The following is a 14,751-nucleotide window of genomic DNA, read 5'->3' as shown; positions in this document are numbered from 1 at the left end:
GCAAATTTGTCATTCATTGTGCCAAATTATTGTTGTTATTCTATATCTGTAAGATAAAGGGAAAGCATGCAAATCATCCTCAAACTGCAGGCATAGCCCCCCCTTGCCTCCCACACCTCCCTGCCTGCATCCTCATCTGCAAAAAGAGGGGCTGCTAAATACAGCCCTTTGAATGACTGGAGGGTAATTGATCCTCTGACGCTGAGAAGCCCATAGAACTCCTAAGGGAGCACAGGTATAAAAGAAGGTGCACCTCTCGCAGCAGCAGCAGCAGAACTGCCACGGTAGTTGGGAAAATCTGAACGAGTCTTGGTCCCAGTCCACTGGGACCCTGCACAGGTAAAGAATTAAGGAGGAGGAACCCAGTCCAGTTTGCTGAAGCAACAAAAGCTTGCAAGAGAGCGAGAGAGAAAGAAGTAGTATTTTTAACAGGGAAAGGAAATCACATAGAGAGCTGGGAAGATCCCATTTCCTCAGGGAACGGTAAGTTTGATCCTTTGTGTGTGTGTTTTAACTGCTATTTGGAAACTGGGGACAATTCAGTTACACTAAAACACAATAAGATTTGCCATTTATCAGCAGCCTCAGTACTAATCTCAAAGGGCTTTATGGATTAAGTTATAGACTGAAACAATAACTGAAGTGTCTGATATATGTAAATATACAAAGTTGTGTTATAGAACCGCCTTGCAAAAAAGTCTGGACATTTACGAGCTCAGGCACAGAATCTGCACCCTGCCCTTACAACAGATGATGAAAGCCACCACAAAACTAATATTTTACTCATCCATTAATAACTATTTAGTTGAGCCAAACAAAGGGATGAGTAGAAATCTGAAAGACTTAACGGGCAACGCACATCCAATTACAGGATAGCAGAGGAAGCAATTGGAAATATCTTTGTACTTTTAATTGCAATATTGTACAGTATAAAAATCAATCTTAGAGTGCAGGAGTAATTAAGGTTTCATTGCATCCTCACAGCAGTATTTTCAGGACTGATTAGACATGTATCCCAGACACAGCAAGGAACAGAAGGAGTGATCGATCTAATCTATCCAGCAGTATTTTCACAAACACTGCAACATTAAAATTGCATGAGGGGGTCTTGGGAAACTGTTGGGAAACTGTTGTGTTTTATCTTTTACAACCACATTAATATAAATTCCCTTTAAGATGAAAAGCATTTAATCTCCCTCCTCTCCTCCCCCCCCCAATGGAAAGCAAAGAAGTGAAATTAACCCTGTCATAATTCAGACGGGGACAAGATTTTCCAGGGCTGTCAACTTGGCCATGTTCAGAAAGCAAAACTTGAACATTCTTCTGTTCACTCTCTGAAATAACGGCCACAATTATGAAGGTGAGCAGGACTCCAGGTTCAGTATCCCTTGTGTATGGGGTGGGAGAAAGACCAAAGGGGACAGGACCAAGGGGATAGAAATGAAGGGATATGAGAGAGAGAGAGAGAGAGAGAATGGGAGAGGGGAAAGAGAAGATAAGGAAGGTAAAACAGATGAGGAGAGAAAAGGAAAATAAAAAACTTCTTTTAGAAACTAATGGGGTCAGAGGGGGTGCAGAATTAAGATTTCAAAATGGATGAAAACAGTCTGGAGAAACACCTGGCACTGAAAGAAGAGGAGATGGATATAGAATGAAAGTGGGGATAGGAGTGTGGGGCGAGGTGTCTTACCTTAGGAATACAAACGGGAAGGAAGGGAAAAGCAAAGGGCTGTATTCTCCCCCAGTTGCACTTGTGCAAGCCCACCGCCATTTCATTGCTATGCTCTCACAGTAGTTTGGCTGTTCATAATATAAAGAACATTGATTGGCACCCAAGCCTGGGTCAGTGCCAACGCTCCTTTTGGAGTGTCTAGATCACTCTCATTTTCTTTATCAGAAGTTGATGGATATGATTTGGGATTCACGTTGGGGTACCAGGAGGTGGGGCATGCTTCCTCCAGAAAACAGTAGTGTAAACCTAAAACCAGAAGCCTTCTGTCACACAGAAGTGTCACTGGTTCGGTTCCCTGGCATTCTGAGGGTCTTCATGGGGTTGACATGATGGTTTCTAAGAAGCAAGAATTCTTTGGGAGGTGGATTCGGTTCCCTCTTTTACCAACAATCAGCTCTGTTCTAAAGTTAGGCCAAGCTGCTTCACTTCCAAAAGAACAACAGATGGAAATAGTGCTGAAGGCTGACCCAGCCTGCAGGTTTGAAGCATAAGCAGCTGTAAACTGGGAAACCAGAAAGCAGGCTGAGGAACTGTTTACAGTAATTAGTACCATCCTGCTCCCTGGAGGCTGATTCTGCACTCACTGAAGTCAGTGGGGGCTTAACTTTGGGGCAAGGACTGTCTTTGTGTTGTGTGTTTATACAGCACCTGCCACCATGTGGTCTGGTTCATAACTGGGACTCCTAGACACTACAATAAATAAATAAATAACAGCAGTAGCAGTGAGATCAGATCCTACGCCCGGAACGCCTTTCTACTCATTTTGCCCCAACTTTCCTCTCATTCAAATTGCTCCTTAAAACACAATTTGTCCATGAGGTTCTTCAGTGATGACCCACCAAACACAGAACCCCTTTGTGTCTATCAAAAGCACAAATGCATCCAACGCTCCTGTGTGTCATCACCGTGTTGTCAGATTTCAATTTTGAGCACCGTGGCTCAGGGATCAGATCTGTGCAGTGCCATGTGCACTGATGACACTCCATCAATGATCCACAGCAGCAACAATGCCCTGTCCTTAGGGGTAGACAAACCTGCCTGTGCTGGTTACAGACCTGGCTGGACTGGATTGTGTTCACACAACTCTCCACTGAATCTTCGAGGTTCACTCTCCTTCATCCACACAGTCCTTTCAATTATTTTGCATTTCCATTTAATCTCCTATCCCTGATCATTTCCATATTTTCATGTGCAGTTAGATTCCTTCTCCTTCATTGTCAGTCTCCTGCTGCCTGTTTGATCCTTTCAGGCACTGGAAGAGAAGGAGGATGACTTTGTGCCTATGGCACAGGGCCACAGATCTGGGTTCGAGCCTCGAATTTGTATCAGGTGATAAACAAGCCATTTAGGGCTTGACAGTGGCATACAGGTGCTGCAGCCTGTTGTGGGCAGCACAGAGGAGTACAGCCTGGCAGGAGCTCTGCAGGGAGTTGTGCCAGAGTGAGCACAATATGTCCTGGAGGGCAGGAGGAACTCTGCTGCTGCTCCACCCATGGAAAGTCACAGCATCCTCTCCTCCAGCAGACACCAGTGCAGAGAAGGGAATAGCCCCATCCCTGCTCCTCACTGGTCACTTTGTCTCTTTCTACATACAGCTCTGCACCTTCTTTCATTCCTTTGCTTGGAACAACTTCCCCCTCCCTATGTGCTATGCACCCTTCTTCTTCTTCTTCAGATCCCTTTTCACTGACAACAGCTCCTTACCTGTATTTTCTTGCTGACAGTCACTCCAGGCTCTCCTGTGTCTTTGACAAATACTCTTCATATGAGATCTATCCCATTGAGCCTGAAAGCTTTGTGAAGTCAGGACCTGTGGCTTCTTATGCACTTTGCCAGCAGTTGTCTAAGTTCACAGCTCTAGAAATAAATATGTATTTGGATTTTTTACTAAACTACAATAAAATAGCTACCGTCTGGTATTCCAGAGCCCCGGGCAACAGATTGAAAACACACACAAGTGAATAAACAGACCTGTCAATTACGTCAGATCAAATAAAATAACCCAACATTGTAACTAAACTAATCAACTTCCCCCAAAGAATTCCCACCAGTCCCACCAATGCCACAACCCAGCTCTACTCCCAACCTGTGACTGACACCTGTTTTTTTTCCCCCCCAAAATTAAGCATTTTTCCAATTTGGAATATGGTTGTTGATAAATTTCCATCCAAATGATAACATTTTGAAACATTTTTATTTTGATCACAAAGGTACTTTCCATTGGAAAAAAAGATTTAATGGAAATTTTCTTCCAGCTCTAATTTACACAAATGAAAGGACAGAATTCAGTCTTGGCCTTCACAACATTCTCTGGCAAGGAGTTCCACAGGTTGACTGCGTGTTGTGTGTTTTGTTTTAAACCTGCTGCCTATTAATTTCATTTGGTGGCCCCTAGTTCTTGTGGTATGAGGAGGAGTAAATAACACTTCCTTATTTACTTTCTCCACACCAGTCATGATTTTATAGAGCTCTATCATATCCCTCCTTGGTCATCTCTTTTCCAAGCTGAAAAGTCCCAGTCTTATTAATCTCTCCTCATACAGCAGCTGTTCCATACCCTTAATCATTTTTGTTGCTCTTTTCTGAACCTTTTCCAATTCCAATATATCTTTTTTGAGATGGGGCGACCAGATCTGCACGCAGTATTCAAGATGTGGGCATGCCATGGATTTACATAGGGGCAATGCAATATTTTCTGTCTTATTATCTACCCCTTTCTTAATGATTTCCCAACATTGTTTGCATTTTTATTACTGCTGCACATTGACTGGATGTTTTCAGAGAACTATCCACAATGACTCCAGGATCTCTTTCTTGAGTGGTAACAGCTAATTTAGACCCCATCATTTTATATGTATAATTGGGATTATGTTTTCCAATGTGCATTACTTTGTATTTATCAACAATGAATTTCATCTGCCATTTTGTTACCCTGTTTTGAGAGATCCTTTTGTAGCTCTTTGCAGTCTCCCTGGAACTTAACTATCTTGAGTAGTTTTGTATCATCTGCAAATTTTGCCACCTCACTGTTTACCCCTTTTCCAGATTGTTTATGAATATGTTGAATAGGACTGGTCCAGTACAGATTCCTGGGGGATACCACTATTTACCTCTCTCCATTTTGAAAACTGACCATTTATTTCTATCCTTTGCTTTCTATCTTTTAACCAATTTCCAATCCATGAGAGAACCTCCCATCTTATCCTATGACTGGTTACTTTGCTTAAGAGCCTTTGGTGAGGGACCTTGTCAAAGGCTTTCTAAAAATCTAAAACGCACTATATCCACTGGATCCCCCTTGTCCACATGGTCTGTTATCGCTCCAGAAACATGTTGTTACTTGCTGTCCCATGTCCCATGTTGCAGCCATCCACTATGGGAGGAGAACCACATACTATACAACTAAGCTGACCAACTGCACAACACAAGTAGTGTGTCGGCAGAAGCTAGGCTAATGTTCTAGAACCCAGGACACCTTCCTAATTCTGCCTGTGACCTTAGGTGAACCACTCTGCTTACCAGGGCCTCCTTTATCCCCTCTCACTCTTTACCTGTCTTGTCTATTCACCTGTAAGCTCTTCTGGGTAGGGACTCTCTCTCTCGGTGTTTGTATAGGGCTTGATGCAAAGGAACCCCAGTATCAGCTGGGGGTGCTCCTGTAATCCAAACAGCTCCTCAGACGGTGAAAGTTATTTGCCTGATAGTTTGCACAAATATTTACAAAGAGCAAATCCATTCAGAGGGAAATGAGGATTGGGTTCACTAGCCTGAGAAAAAGAGCTCAGCTCCTAACAAAGTAGTTCAAGCAGCTCTAATTAGGACAATCCCACACTCCCTGCTTCCAGTCTCTGCCTCCTCTGGGTAAAACGTGCTCCAGTAGTGGCAGGTGAGAGCAGAAAGGCCTGGCGAGAGGGGAGTATGTTCTGATCCCAGCTCACAGGCAGGGGGTTACAGATTCAAGGCCGGCGTTTGTATCACCATCAGCATTCCCTGGAAATGGGCTCTAGAGTCTGGCCATCAGTCACCAAAGGCAGGGAGTCAACTTGCTGGGACTGTTCCAGGCAGACGCAGGCATTGGAAGGGGCTTCTTGGCTGAGATGGTGGCTGTTAATTGGGTATTTATATGATAAACATCGTGCAATGCCAAGATATGGATATGCCGAGGCCGCTGTCTTGCAAGGGTAAGTACATATCGGGTATTAGAAATCTGGGCTGCACAGGGTGTTTTCTGTCTCATTGATGCCGATGACACAGGGATGCAGCGACTTGAGTCTGACTGAGAAAATGAAGTTGTAGCTGAGAGCTCCCATGCACATTCCAGAAGCTTTCTTCCAACTCGTTGGCAGTGGTGTGCTCAGAGCCCCCAACTGCTACATGTGAGGTCAGGAGTCACTGTCTGTCACCATCACTGATTTGGATTTCTCTTGATTTCAGGTCACTCAAGAAGGGTGAAGCATGCTGCACAGGGCCATCTTCCTCCTGTTCCTCCATTTAGTCATGTGCTCCATCTCTTCTCCTCTCTATCCAGCTCTCAGGTAGGCTCCAAGCCCCTTTAAACTTCCTGCCTGCCCAAAGATTTCCCCCCATCGCTCTGACTTCACTCCTATTTTCTGGCCTGGGCATTTGGTGGATTTTCATACCAGGCTCACAACACTGCAGGCAGCATTTTGCAAGCTCCTCCCAGCTCTGACAGCACATTCCATGCTGACTGGCAAAGTCCTCTGCGTTTTCAGCCTCCCCACCACCACAAGCTGTGGCAGTACTTAATCCTGACTAGCAACATCCTCTGCTATTTCAGTCCAAGGCTCCAGGGCCCCCACACAACTCTGACAGTTCACCTCCCTCCTGACCCGCGGCACCCCATGCTATTTCTGTCCTGATCTCTGCCCCTTGCCTGTAGCCCTGTCAGCTCACCTCAGTCCTGACCACACCTGCTCCTGCTATTTCCATCTGGAGTGCCTCCCACACTCGGCTTTGGCAGTACAAGTTACCTGCAGCACCCCCTGCTATGCTGGGGCTGAAAGTCTCCTGTGCCGACCCCGCAGGTTGTGCCACGTTGTCGTGTTTAAACATTACTTTACGCTTCAGTGAGAACAAGCTTTTCCTCCTCCTCATTCCTCTGGCTGGGATGAGAAAGCGGAGCCTGCAATGTCTCCATGAGCAGCTGTTCACATTGCTATTATGGGACCCACAGCTTTCTGATTCATCTGGGTCCTTGGCTCACTGAAAACGCATGGCACAATGTTGAGTCCAGTATTCACTCCATGCCTGCTCTTTGCTGATGGGCATGCAGTCAGGAGGTGGTATAATGGACCATAATGGTTTGCTGGCATTGTATCTGACAATGTGAAGTGTAAATATAAGGCCCCTGAGGAGAAAACTGGATGCAGTCGAAACAAGGGACAGCCAGGGTCAAACGGCCTAAACAGTTTTAAAGTAAAATATATAAGTTCAGGGCTGGTGATGGCAGCAGCCCTGGAGCCCAAGTCCTCTGTTTACTCACAGAACAGGTACATGAACGACAGCACAACAAGGTTACCCACTCACTGCCAAGCAACAGACCTCAGGTCGACCTAGAGACCCCTCCTCTACTGGCAATAGCAGAGTTCAGGCTCCACTGAGGAACCAACGGTAGCACTAGACACTTGCTTGCATGGTGCTCAGATACTACAGGGCTGGGTGCAGGATACAAATACAGATAGAGCCAGAGGACAATGCCTAGAATCACAAGCTCCTACATATGAGCCAAACTGCCATTAGATAGTCATTGTTTTTTGTTGCAACCCCGCCATGCGGGATTTGAACTGGTGACCTAGAGTCGACTGTCCCTATAGCTCATTAGCAGTTTCCCAAGTGATGAGGCAACATCTCTCTCTCACGCCCGACATCATTAAGGTTGCAAAGTCAAGCACTCAAAAGTTAGGAAGTGCCAGAACTCGGGTGGCCGGATTCTTGGCCCCACTGTGCATATTCATTAAATGCTCACATACTATTTTTTCCATGTTAGCTTCCTCCTATGGGCTTGCTGTCCAAGTCCCGATTCCTGTTCCCCTTGCCCCCAGCTTGCAGCCTCTTCCACTCCTCCCACCCAGTTCCTTTGTCCAGCCAGTCCAAGTTCTCCCCCACACCCAACTCCTTGTCAGGGCCGTCTCTCCTACCCCTATTGTGCCTGGTTCCTAGTCCCAGTCAGAAGCCAGTGCCAGTCTTCCCCGATCCAGTCTCAGTCTCCTTGCCTAGCTGGTCCACTTGTCCCCCCTACTCCCTGTCCCAATCTACTCCTTCCCCCACCCCCTGTCTGGCTTTTGTCCCTTCTGCATTGGAATTGGACAGCTTCTTCCTCTGTGCTGGCTGGATGCCAGCAGGGGGATCACTGAAAGCACATGAGAAATGGACTTCCTGCTCTCAGTCCCAGTGCCTTGCCGCACTCCAGCCCACAGCACTTGGGAGCAGCCATTACTGGAAAGAGAAAGTCCTTCTGATCCCCCTCTAGCCCTGGGCTGAAACAGGCTAAGTGCTCGCCTACATTTAAAATGCTACAGGGCACAGTTGCACGATTGCAGCTGCTCTGCTGTAGTGCTTCAGTGTAGATACTTCCAACACCGAGGGGGGGGATTCTCCCATTGCTGTAGGCAATTCATATCCCCGAGAGGTGGTAGCTAGCCTGATGAAGAGCTCTTCCATTGACCTAGCGCTGCCTAGACAGGGACTTACATCAGCTTAACTATCCATTCAGGAGTGTGGATATTTCACATCTCTAACTGATGTAGTTAAACCAACAATTTTATAGCGTAGACCCTCAGTCACTCCGCAGGGATGGCACATGGGTAGTCTGGTCATACACAGGAGCAGTGAGGGGCTGGAGCATGCTTAGTGAGGACAATCTTTGGAGATTTTAGCTGCTCAAATCAAAGATGTCTCTGATCATTTACAAACCCGTTTTTCAAATGCTTATAACTTGGCCAGCTTTGAAGTGGATTTTTGGGGGAGGGCAAAAGACACATCCCTGACACAAAGTCTGCCCCCTTGCCAAATTTTGAGTCCCTGCTCCAAAGTACAGGGGTGCTAGGACATTTTAAAGAAAAGGTCTCACAATTTTTTTAACAGGGGGAAAACAACACATTTTGCCCTACCCTCCCTCTTGGAAATAGCTGAGCTATTTTGGTTAAATTTTTCAGAACAATTCAGCCTGGCATGGAAAATTTCAGCCTAAATGGTTGAATTCTGGCAAAATTATAAACAATTGAAAACAGGGTCTTATAATGGGAAGTGTTCAGCAACCGTAATAATATAGATGGTACAGCCAGCCCTGCCTTTAACTAAAAAGTTGTAAGTACAGGTTAACTGTCTTTGCTTCTTCTGTATTATTGTCCACTTGCAGTGAAGTGAGAGGTGTAGGAGCTTTGGTATTATATGAATTGAAGGGTTGTGTACTAAGGCCTCCCTGTAATTCATTTCAGTTTCTCTCTGCCACCTGTTGAAATTATCTTATTTTTGTAAATTCACAAATCAGTAGAGCTACAAAACTTTAGGCTTTGCTTTCAAGAACTGGTACAGTGAGAAAGCGATTGGTTATGTTTTGCCTGGGTATGTTGGCATTTTGGAGATGGGGACCTCTCTGCTGCTTTGTGCCTGGGACATCTGTGTTTCTAATCTCAAAAGTTGCCTCGCATATTGGTATAAGTAGCATCTAGGCAGTTTCCAGATCTGGAGAACAGCAGTACAAAGACAATCTGTGCTGTCTCCATGAGACAGGGAAAAGAAGAATAAGAGAGAAGACAAGCCACACAGAGGTGAACCCAGCAAGTGCTACTTAAGGACTGCTGGTAGTTGGCCCAGTGGAGAAGGCTATGATGGTGGTGGAGGAGATAGGGTGGATTGCAGCTTGGTTGTGCTCAGAGCTGCGGGCTCATTCTTACAGGTACAATCCACTGCCCATCTCCAGCAAGACGGTGAGCTTTCAGCTACAGGATGGCAGTCCAGTGCAGAGCAACAATCTCTCTGTGGAGGAGCAGCAGCAGGAAGAGGAGGGTTTTCTAGCCAACCCGGCTGAAAAAAGGTAGATGCCTCACTTTCCAACCCCAACACACAAAGGGAGTCTCAGTTAAGTTCTTCCTACACTGCAGCCCATGATGGAAACAGCAAGAGGATTTGAGAGCACTTAGGGATATTTTGCAGAAATTACAAGTGAGGATTGAGTTCTAGGGCTAGTTGAAGTTTTTCCAGCCAAACTGTTTTTCGATGGAAAACTGGGTTTTCGATTAAAGTTGTTTTTTTTTTTTTTTTACAAAAACTGTCTCCTTTCTATAGAAGATATTAAACCCAAACATTTGAAAATTGAAAAGCTTTCACCTGAAAATGAAAAAGTTTAAATTTGGAAAGGCAGCGAAGGTGCCTCCTGGGAGTTGTAGTAGGGCTGCCTCTTGATCTCATTCTCTGCTGGACTACATACATCTTCCATGATGCACTGTGGTGACTCAACAAGAAATGAGATTGTGGTGCATTATGGGAGATTTAGCTCAGCCACCAAGACGTGCCCATAGAAAAGAAAGGGAGCATAATACACCTAAACGACAACTCTCGCGAGGCACCGCACCATTTCCATAGAAATGTGCAGGGATATATATATTTCCCCCCCCCCCGCCAGGGAGGGGGCGATTTTGGCAAGGTTTTTCGGGTTTTGATATTTTGCCAAAAAGTCAAACCATTTTCCAGCCACCTTCACTGATTTCTCTAGTGGTTTAACACACAGGAATCAAATTGAAAACAGCCACGCTCTGTGGCTACCTAGGTCAGGAACAGAAGAATTTTAAGTCCAATTGAAGCCATAGAGGGAAGGGCAGGTAGGTAGTGTGTAATTACTCACACAGGAATTTGATCAAGATGCTTGGAATTATGCCCCCAACTCTTGCCAGAAGTCCCATAACATCTTTACTGTTCCCGCTGACAAGACATCACCGGCGACACAGAGCCCCCTCCCAGCACACTGCCCCATGGGTCCAGTGCTAATTCAGGGAGTGGAGTGTCACGATGCCATTGACATATCTGAAAGTGCCAGTATATTCCTTAAAAGGACTCCCTTGCCTGGTGCTGACTGGACAAAACCCTGTTCTAGCAGATGAAGTCTGTGCTCATAGCCAGACAACATGTAGTCAGCAGGCTGTGTATTCTCTCCACTGGTGTAAGGCTGTCTCCCTACACCTGCGTCAGTCACCTGGGGAAGGGGTTAGTTCTTCCAACCTTTCCCAAGAGACAGTTATTGACAGATAGCAAAATGAGGCACAAGATCAATACTCCTTTCCTGCCCTATTTCATGCAAGCAGCAATTCTGCAGAGCTCTAGGCATCTCCGGGAATTGTGGCAGCATCTGTTCACCTCAAAAACATTCACGAATGCATCCTCACAGCACCCCCATCAGGCAGGGAAGGATAGTCAGTCCTGTTGAAGCAGGTGGGGGAACTGAGACAGGCAAGAGCAACGGGGTTGGGTTAGTAGATTCATCCCTGTCCTTGTGCAGAGCCAGAATGTGGGGACTGAGTGGGGGGCTTACACTTCCCCTCTCCTGGGACTTCTGGGACCCAGATCCCAGTGAACATTAGAGCACCTCTGAGGGCTTCTCTGAAACTCACGTCCCAGCTGCATTCACTCCTAACGGTCCCATGGTGCTGCTGGGGAACAGCCAGGGCATAGGAACATCCTAGCCACAACCCCCGCTTCCCTGCCCAGCCATCTCCCTACCCACCCCCCCTCACGAACTTTTGGGCCCTTTACAATGTTTTTTAAAATGTGAAGCCACTTTTCCCCAGCAGTTCCTGATTGGTTCGTAGATTTTTCCTGCTGTTTCCATGTCAGGAATTTAAAAAACAATTACTTTTCTGGTGGAGAATAAAAACTGTCAGACACTAAGATTCTGGGATGGTTGTTTGTCCCTTACTCAGCTCCTCTCTCAGCACTATCAGATGAGAATGTTTTTTGGCATTTTTAAAGTGGATTTCTTACCAAAAGAGTGCATTATCCAGGGTGTTTTATTCATCCAGCGTCCGTCTCTTATCTTTAGGATGCAGCGTCATGCTGATGCCATATTCACTGACCACTACCGGAAAGTCCTGGGGCAGATCTCTGCCCGGAAGATCTTACAAACCATTATAGGCAAACGGCTGGGGTAAGACGACTTTTCCTGTTCTTCTGTTGTTACTGGGTTGGGGCTTTGCGTGTCACACCAGGCAATTTCTTCCATGCACATAGCTAAAGTAGAGAACTTTGCATCCAGCCTGACGGAATCATCATCTCTCCTAGTCACATGAATTTCACACTGTTTCACCAGTACAAGAAAAAGCCGCCTCCTCTGTGGTCTAAAAGAACCCTACATCTCCATATTTCTTAACAATCCCGACAATCAGTTTTCTTTGGGCACTGAATTTAATCCGTTCCTTCCCAACCTATTAGCTTCAGGGTTATTCTTAATCTCCACCACTTTCGGACCGGTTAGAACGTTTGTGGGAAGCATTAACTGCTATCATTCACGGAAAGAAAGAAACTTGGCTTCACCCTGCCCCAAAGCGGGGGGAATCAAAATCCACATTGCAGCTCCCTGAGCTTTGACCACATATATTAGTGTTGCTAAACAAGACAGGAGATACTTGTCAACTGCAGCCCATCATTAGTCTGTCACTTGACCAACCCCATTCCTACTCTAGAGGATGTGTGCAATGAGTTCAGTTATTTCATCTTAGCGATGGATGGGCAAATGATTTGCAAATCAGAAGTAAGATCCTGCAACAACCTGATTCATGAGGCAAAAGCTAAGCCACCCCTGCAAGCACAGCAGATTCCCCATCCTTCCACCAAGTGATGGAGAAACTGTTTGTAAAGCCCATTTGCAGAGAGCCATTCTAGCAGCCCATTCTTGTTCTTTGCATAACCGACACAGCGAACGCAGTCCAGAGGAAGGGGAGCATGAATTTTTGACCAGGCGCCAGTCTGAGAGCATCTTGATGGACAGCCGCTACCGCCAGCAGATGGTATTAAAGAATTTCTTGGGAGCCATATTGCAGAATCAAAGGTAGGTAGAAAGCTTTACCTTGAAATGTAGGGCCCTAAAATCTTAACCCCCTTTCAGTCATTGGAGTTTTGCTGTACACTTCAATGGGAGCGGGAATAGGTCCTTATTCCTATCTGACCTAAATGGGTGAAAAGATGGCGGTAGGTAATATTCCTCCAGTACATTCCTGGTCAGAATAAAGCTTCCACTGTGCATCAAAGCCTGCATCTTTCTTTCCAACAGTAAGCATGGCACAGCTGCATTGGGGGAAACTTGGATGGAGCCTCCCCTCCACAGCATGGCTGATACAGTCCTGTACCTCATCAACTTGTCTCTTCCCCCAACTCTATTTTCTGAGAGCAATCCCAATAGTGAGTTGTTTTCCACACAGAATTATGTCACACCCTACCCAGCTCTCTCCTCTTATTCAGGCCTCAGGATGCCAACACTGACCATGTCGAGGACTTTACCAACACCCTGGCCAACCTCATGAAACTGTAAATCTCTCTCCCTTCTCCCCACCATGCTCTGGTGAGTATCAATCCCTAGCTGCTGAGCTTTGTGCAACATCCTGCTTTTGCAGTGCTCTGTAGTGGGAAAAGAAAGGCTTAAGCCAAGTGATACTGTGCAGGTAGATGATTAAGCTTCCATCTCAGCACAGACAGTGCCCACTGAAGTCAATGAGTGGTGAGTTCTTATGTACTTAAACATGGATTTAGAGCCTAACTTTAGTTTGAAAATGGTGGCCATAAAGACTGGTACTGTTAAAAGAACTGTTTCAAAAATAAATGCTTCCATGAACGGAGAGCTACAGCAAACTTGGGCATCCTCCTTACCCAACTGGCTTCCCCTCGATTTCTTTGCCTGACTGACTTACGTCTGACTCTTGCAGCCAAGTGATGACAGCTCTGGCAAGCCTGTGGTTGATGTAACACCCACCTGCTATGTCTTTACTCACAAACAGCTGCCTCATAATTTTCTTTTCCTTCCTTCCCCAAAGGAGTCATTCAGAGATCATGGACCCAGCTGCAGAGTAAACAACCCACAGCAGCAAAGATAAGACCCTGGACATGAACAGCTGTAATTCATGCATATCCTTCTCAGAACCTAGAGACATTTCATAAAGGAATAAGATTGTTTTAAAAGTTACTATGCCCAGGTTAATTTGAATCAGTCCTTTAATTCCTCCCTACTTCCCCTCAGGTGTACTTGACCAAACAGATCTCTCACTGTTATCTGCTACTGGTCAGTACCCTGTATAGGGCTACTCAATCCTGTGCACACCTAGCCCAGGGCAGAGATTTGATTATCTACAATCTCAACAGAAAATTTTTGAATCAAGTGCTACTGAAAGAAATCTGCTGAGTTACTGCTCTGTCTGAAAGTTTGTTTGCTCAATAAACATGCAGGCTACTAAAAACTACCTTTTGGTATCCATGTAGATTTAGTCTATACATTGATTTGACTCCTCCCCCTTATAGATTTACATCCAATGGAGATCAGATCAAGCATTACATGATTGCACACTAATGAACGATTTATTTCTTGTTTAGAAAACATACACAATGTATTGGAAATATCACTGGCCTCAGACATGGCTATTTTGTCCTGTCCAGAACTCTTGCAACAGGGTTGAACTCACCAGCAAGTCCAGCCTGGGGTTGGTTTGGTGTAAATGAGACTCCTGGACATCAGAGGGGAATTTCAGATTATACTGGTCAATATATTTTAACTTTCATGAGGGAGCATTATTAATTCTTCTCCTAACTCCACTGCAACATTATTTCCCACATTTAGGGTGATGTCTGTATAACTCCTCACTGCCCTTTAGAAGGGAAAATATTTTAGTATGTTCCCCCAGTGCCATAAAACCCCTCTCTCCAGTGTCTGAAAGGCAGAGGAAGAATGTTATTCTGCTCCGACTCTGGCATCATGACGCTCCTAGTACTGCACATGTAACAGTTATGCCTTCAGATGACAT

The 14,751-nt window shown here is 45.6% G+C and overlaps 1 protein-coding gene across 2 annotated transcripts; it reads left to right on the top strand.

Moving 5' to 3' along the window:
* The first annotated feature begins 345 nt into the window (after positions 1–345).
* GHRH (growth hormone releasing hormone) lies at positions 346–14,380 on the top strand. 2 transcript variants are annotated; one of them, XM_050917486.1, is made up of 7 exons: positions 346–483; positions 6,167–6,267; positions 9,651–9,788; positions 11,787–11,891; positions 12,660–12,791; positions 13,202–13,301; positions 13,771–14,380. In XM_050917486.1, exons 2-6 carry the CDS (start codon positions 6,188–6,190, stop codon positions 13,269–13,271), a joined length of 525 nt encoding a protein of 174 aa, XP_050773443.1. In that variant the 5' UTR covers positions 346–483; positions 6,167–6,187; the 3' UTR covers positions 13,272–13,301; positions 13,771–14,380. The 2 variants fall into 2 exon arrangements, with proteins under 2 accessions (XP_050773443.1, XP_050773444.1); XM_050917487.1 differs by lacking the exon at positions 13,202–13,301.
* Positions 14,381–14,751: the final 371 nt, after the last annotated feature.

The sequence above is a fragment of the Gopherus flavomarginatus genome, chromosome 11, assembly GCF_025201925.1.
Source record: "Gopherus flavomarginatus isolate rGopFla2 chromosome 11, rGopFla2.mat.asm, whole genome shotgun sequence".
Taxonomy (NCBI): Eukaryota; Metazoa; Chordata; order Testudines; family Testudinidae; genus Gopherus; species Gopherus flavomarginatus.
This window is presented reverse-complemented; position numbering and strand designations above follow the sequence as displayed.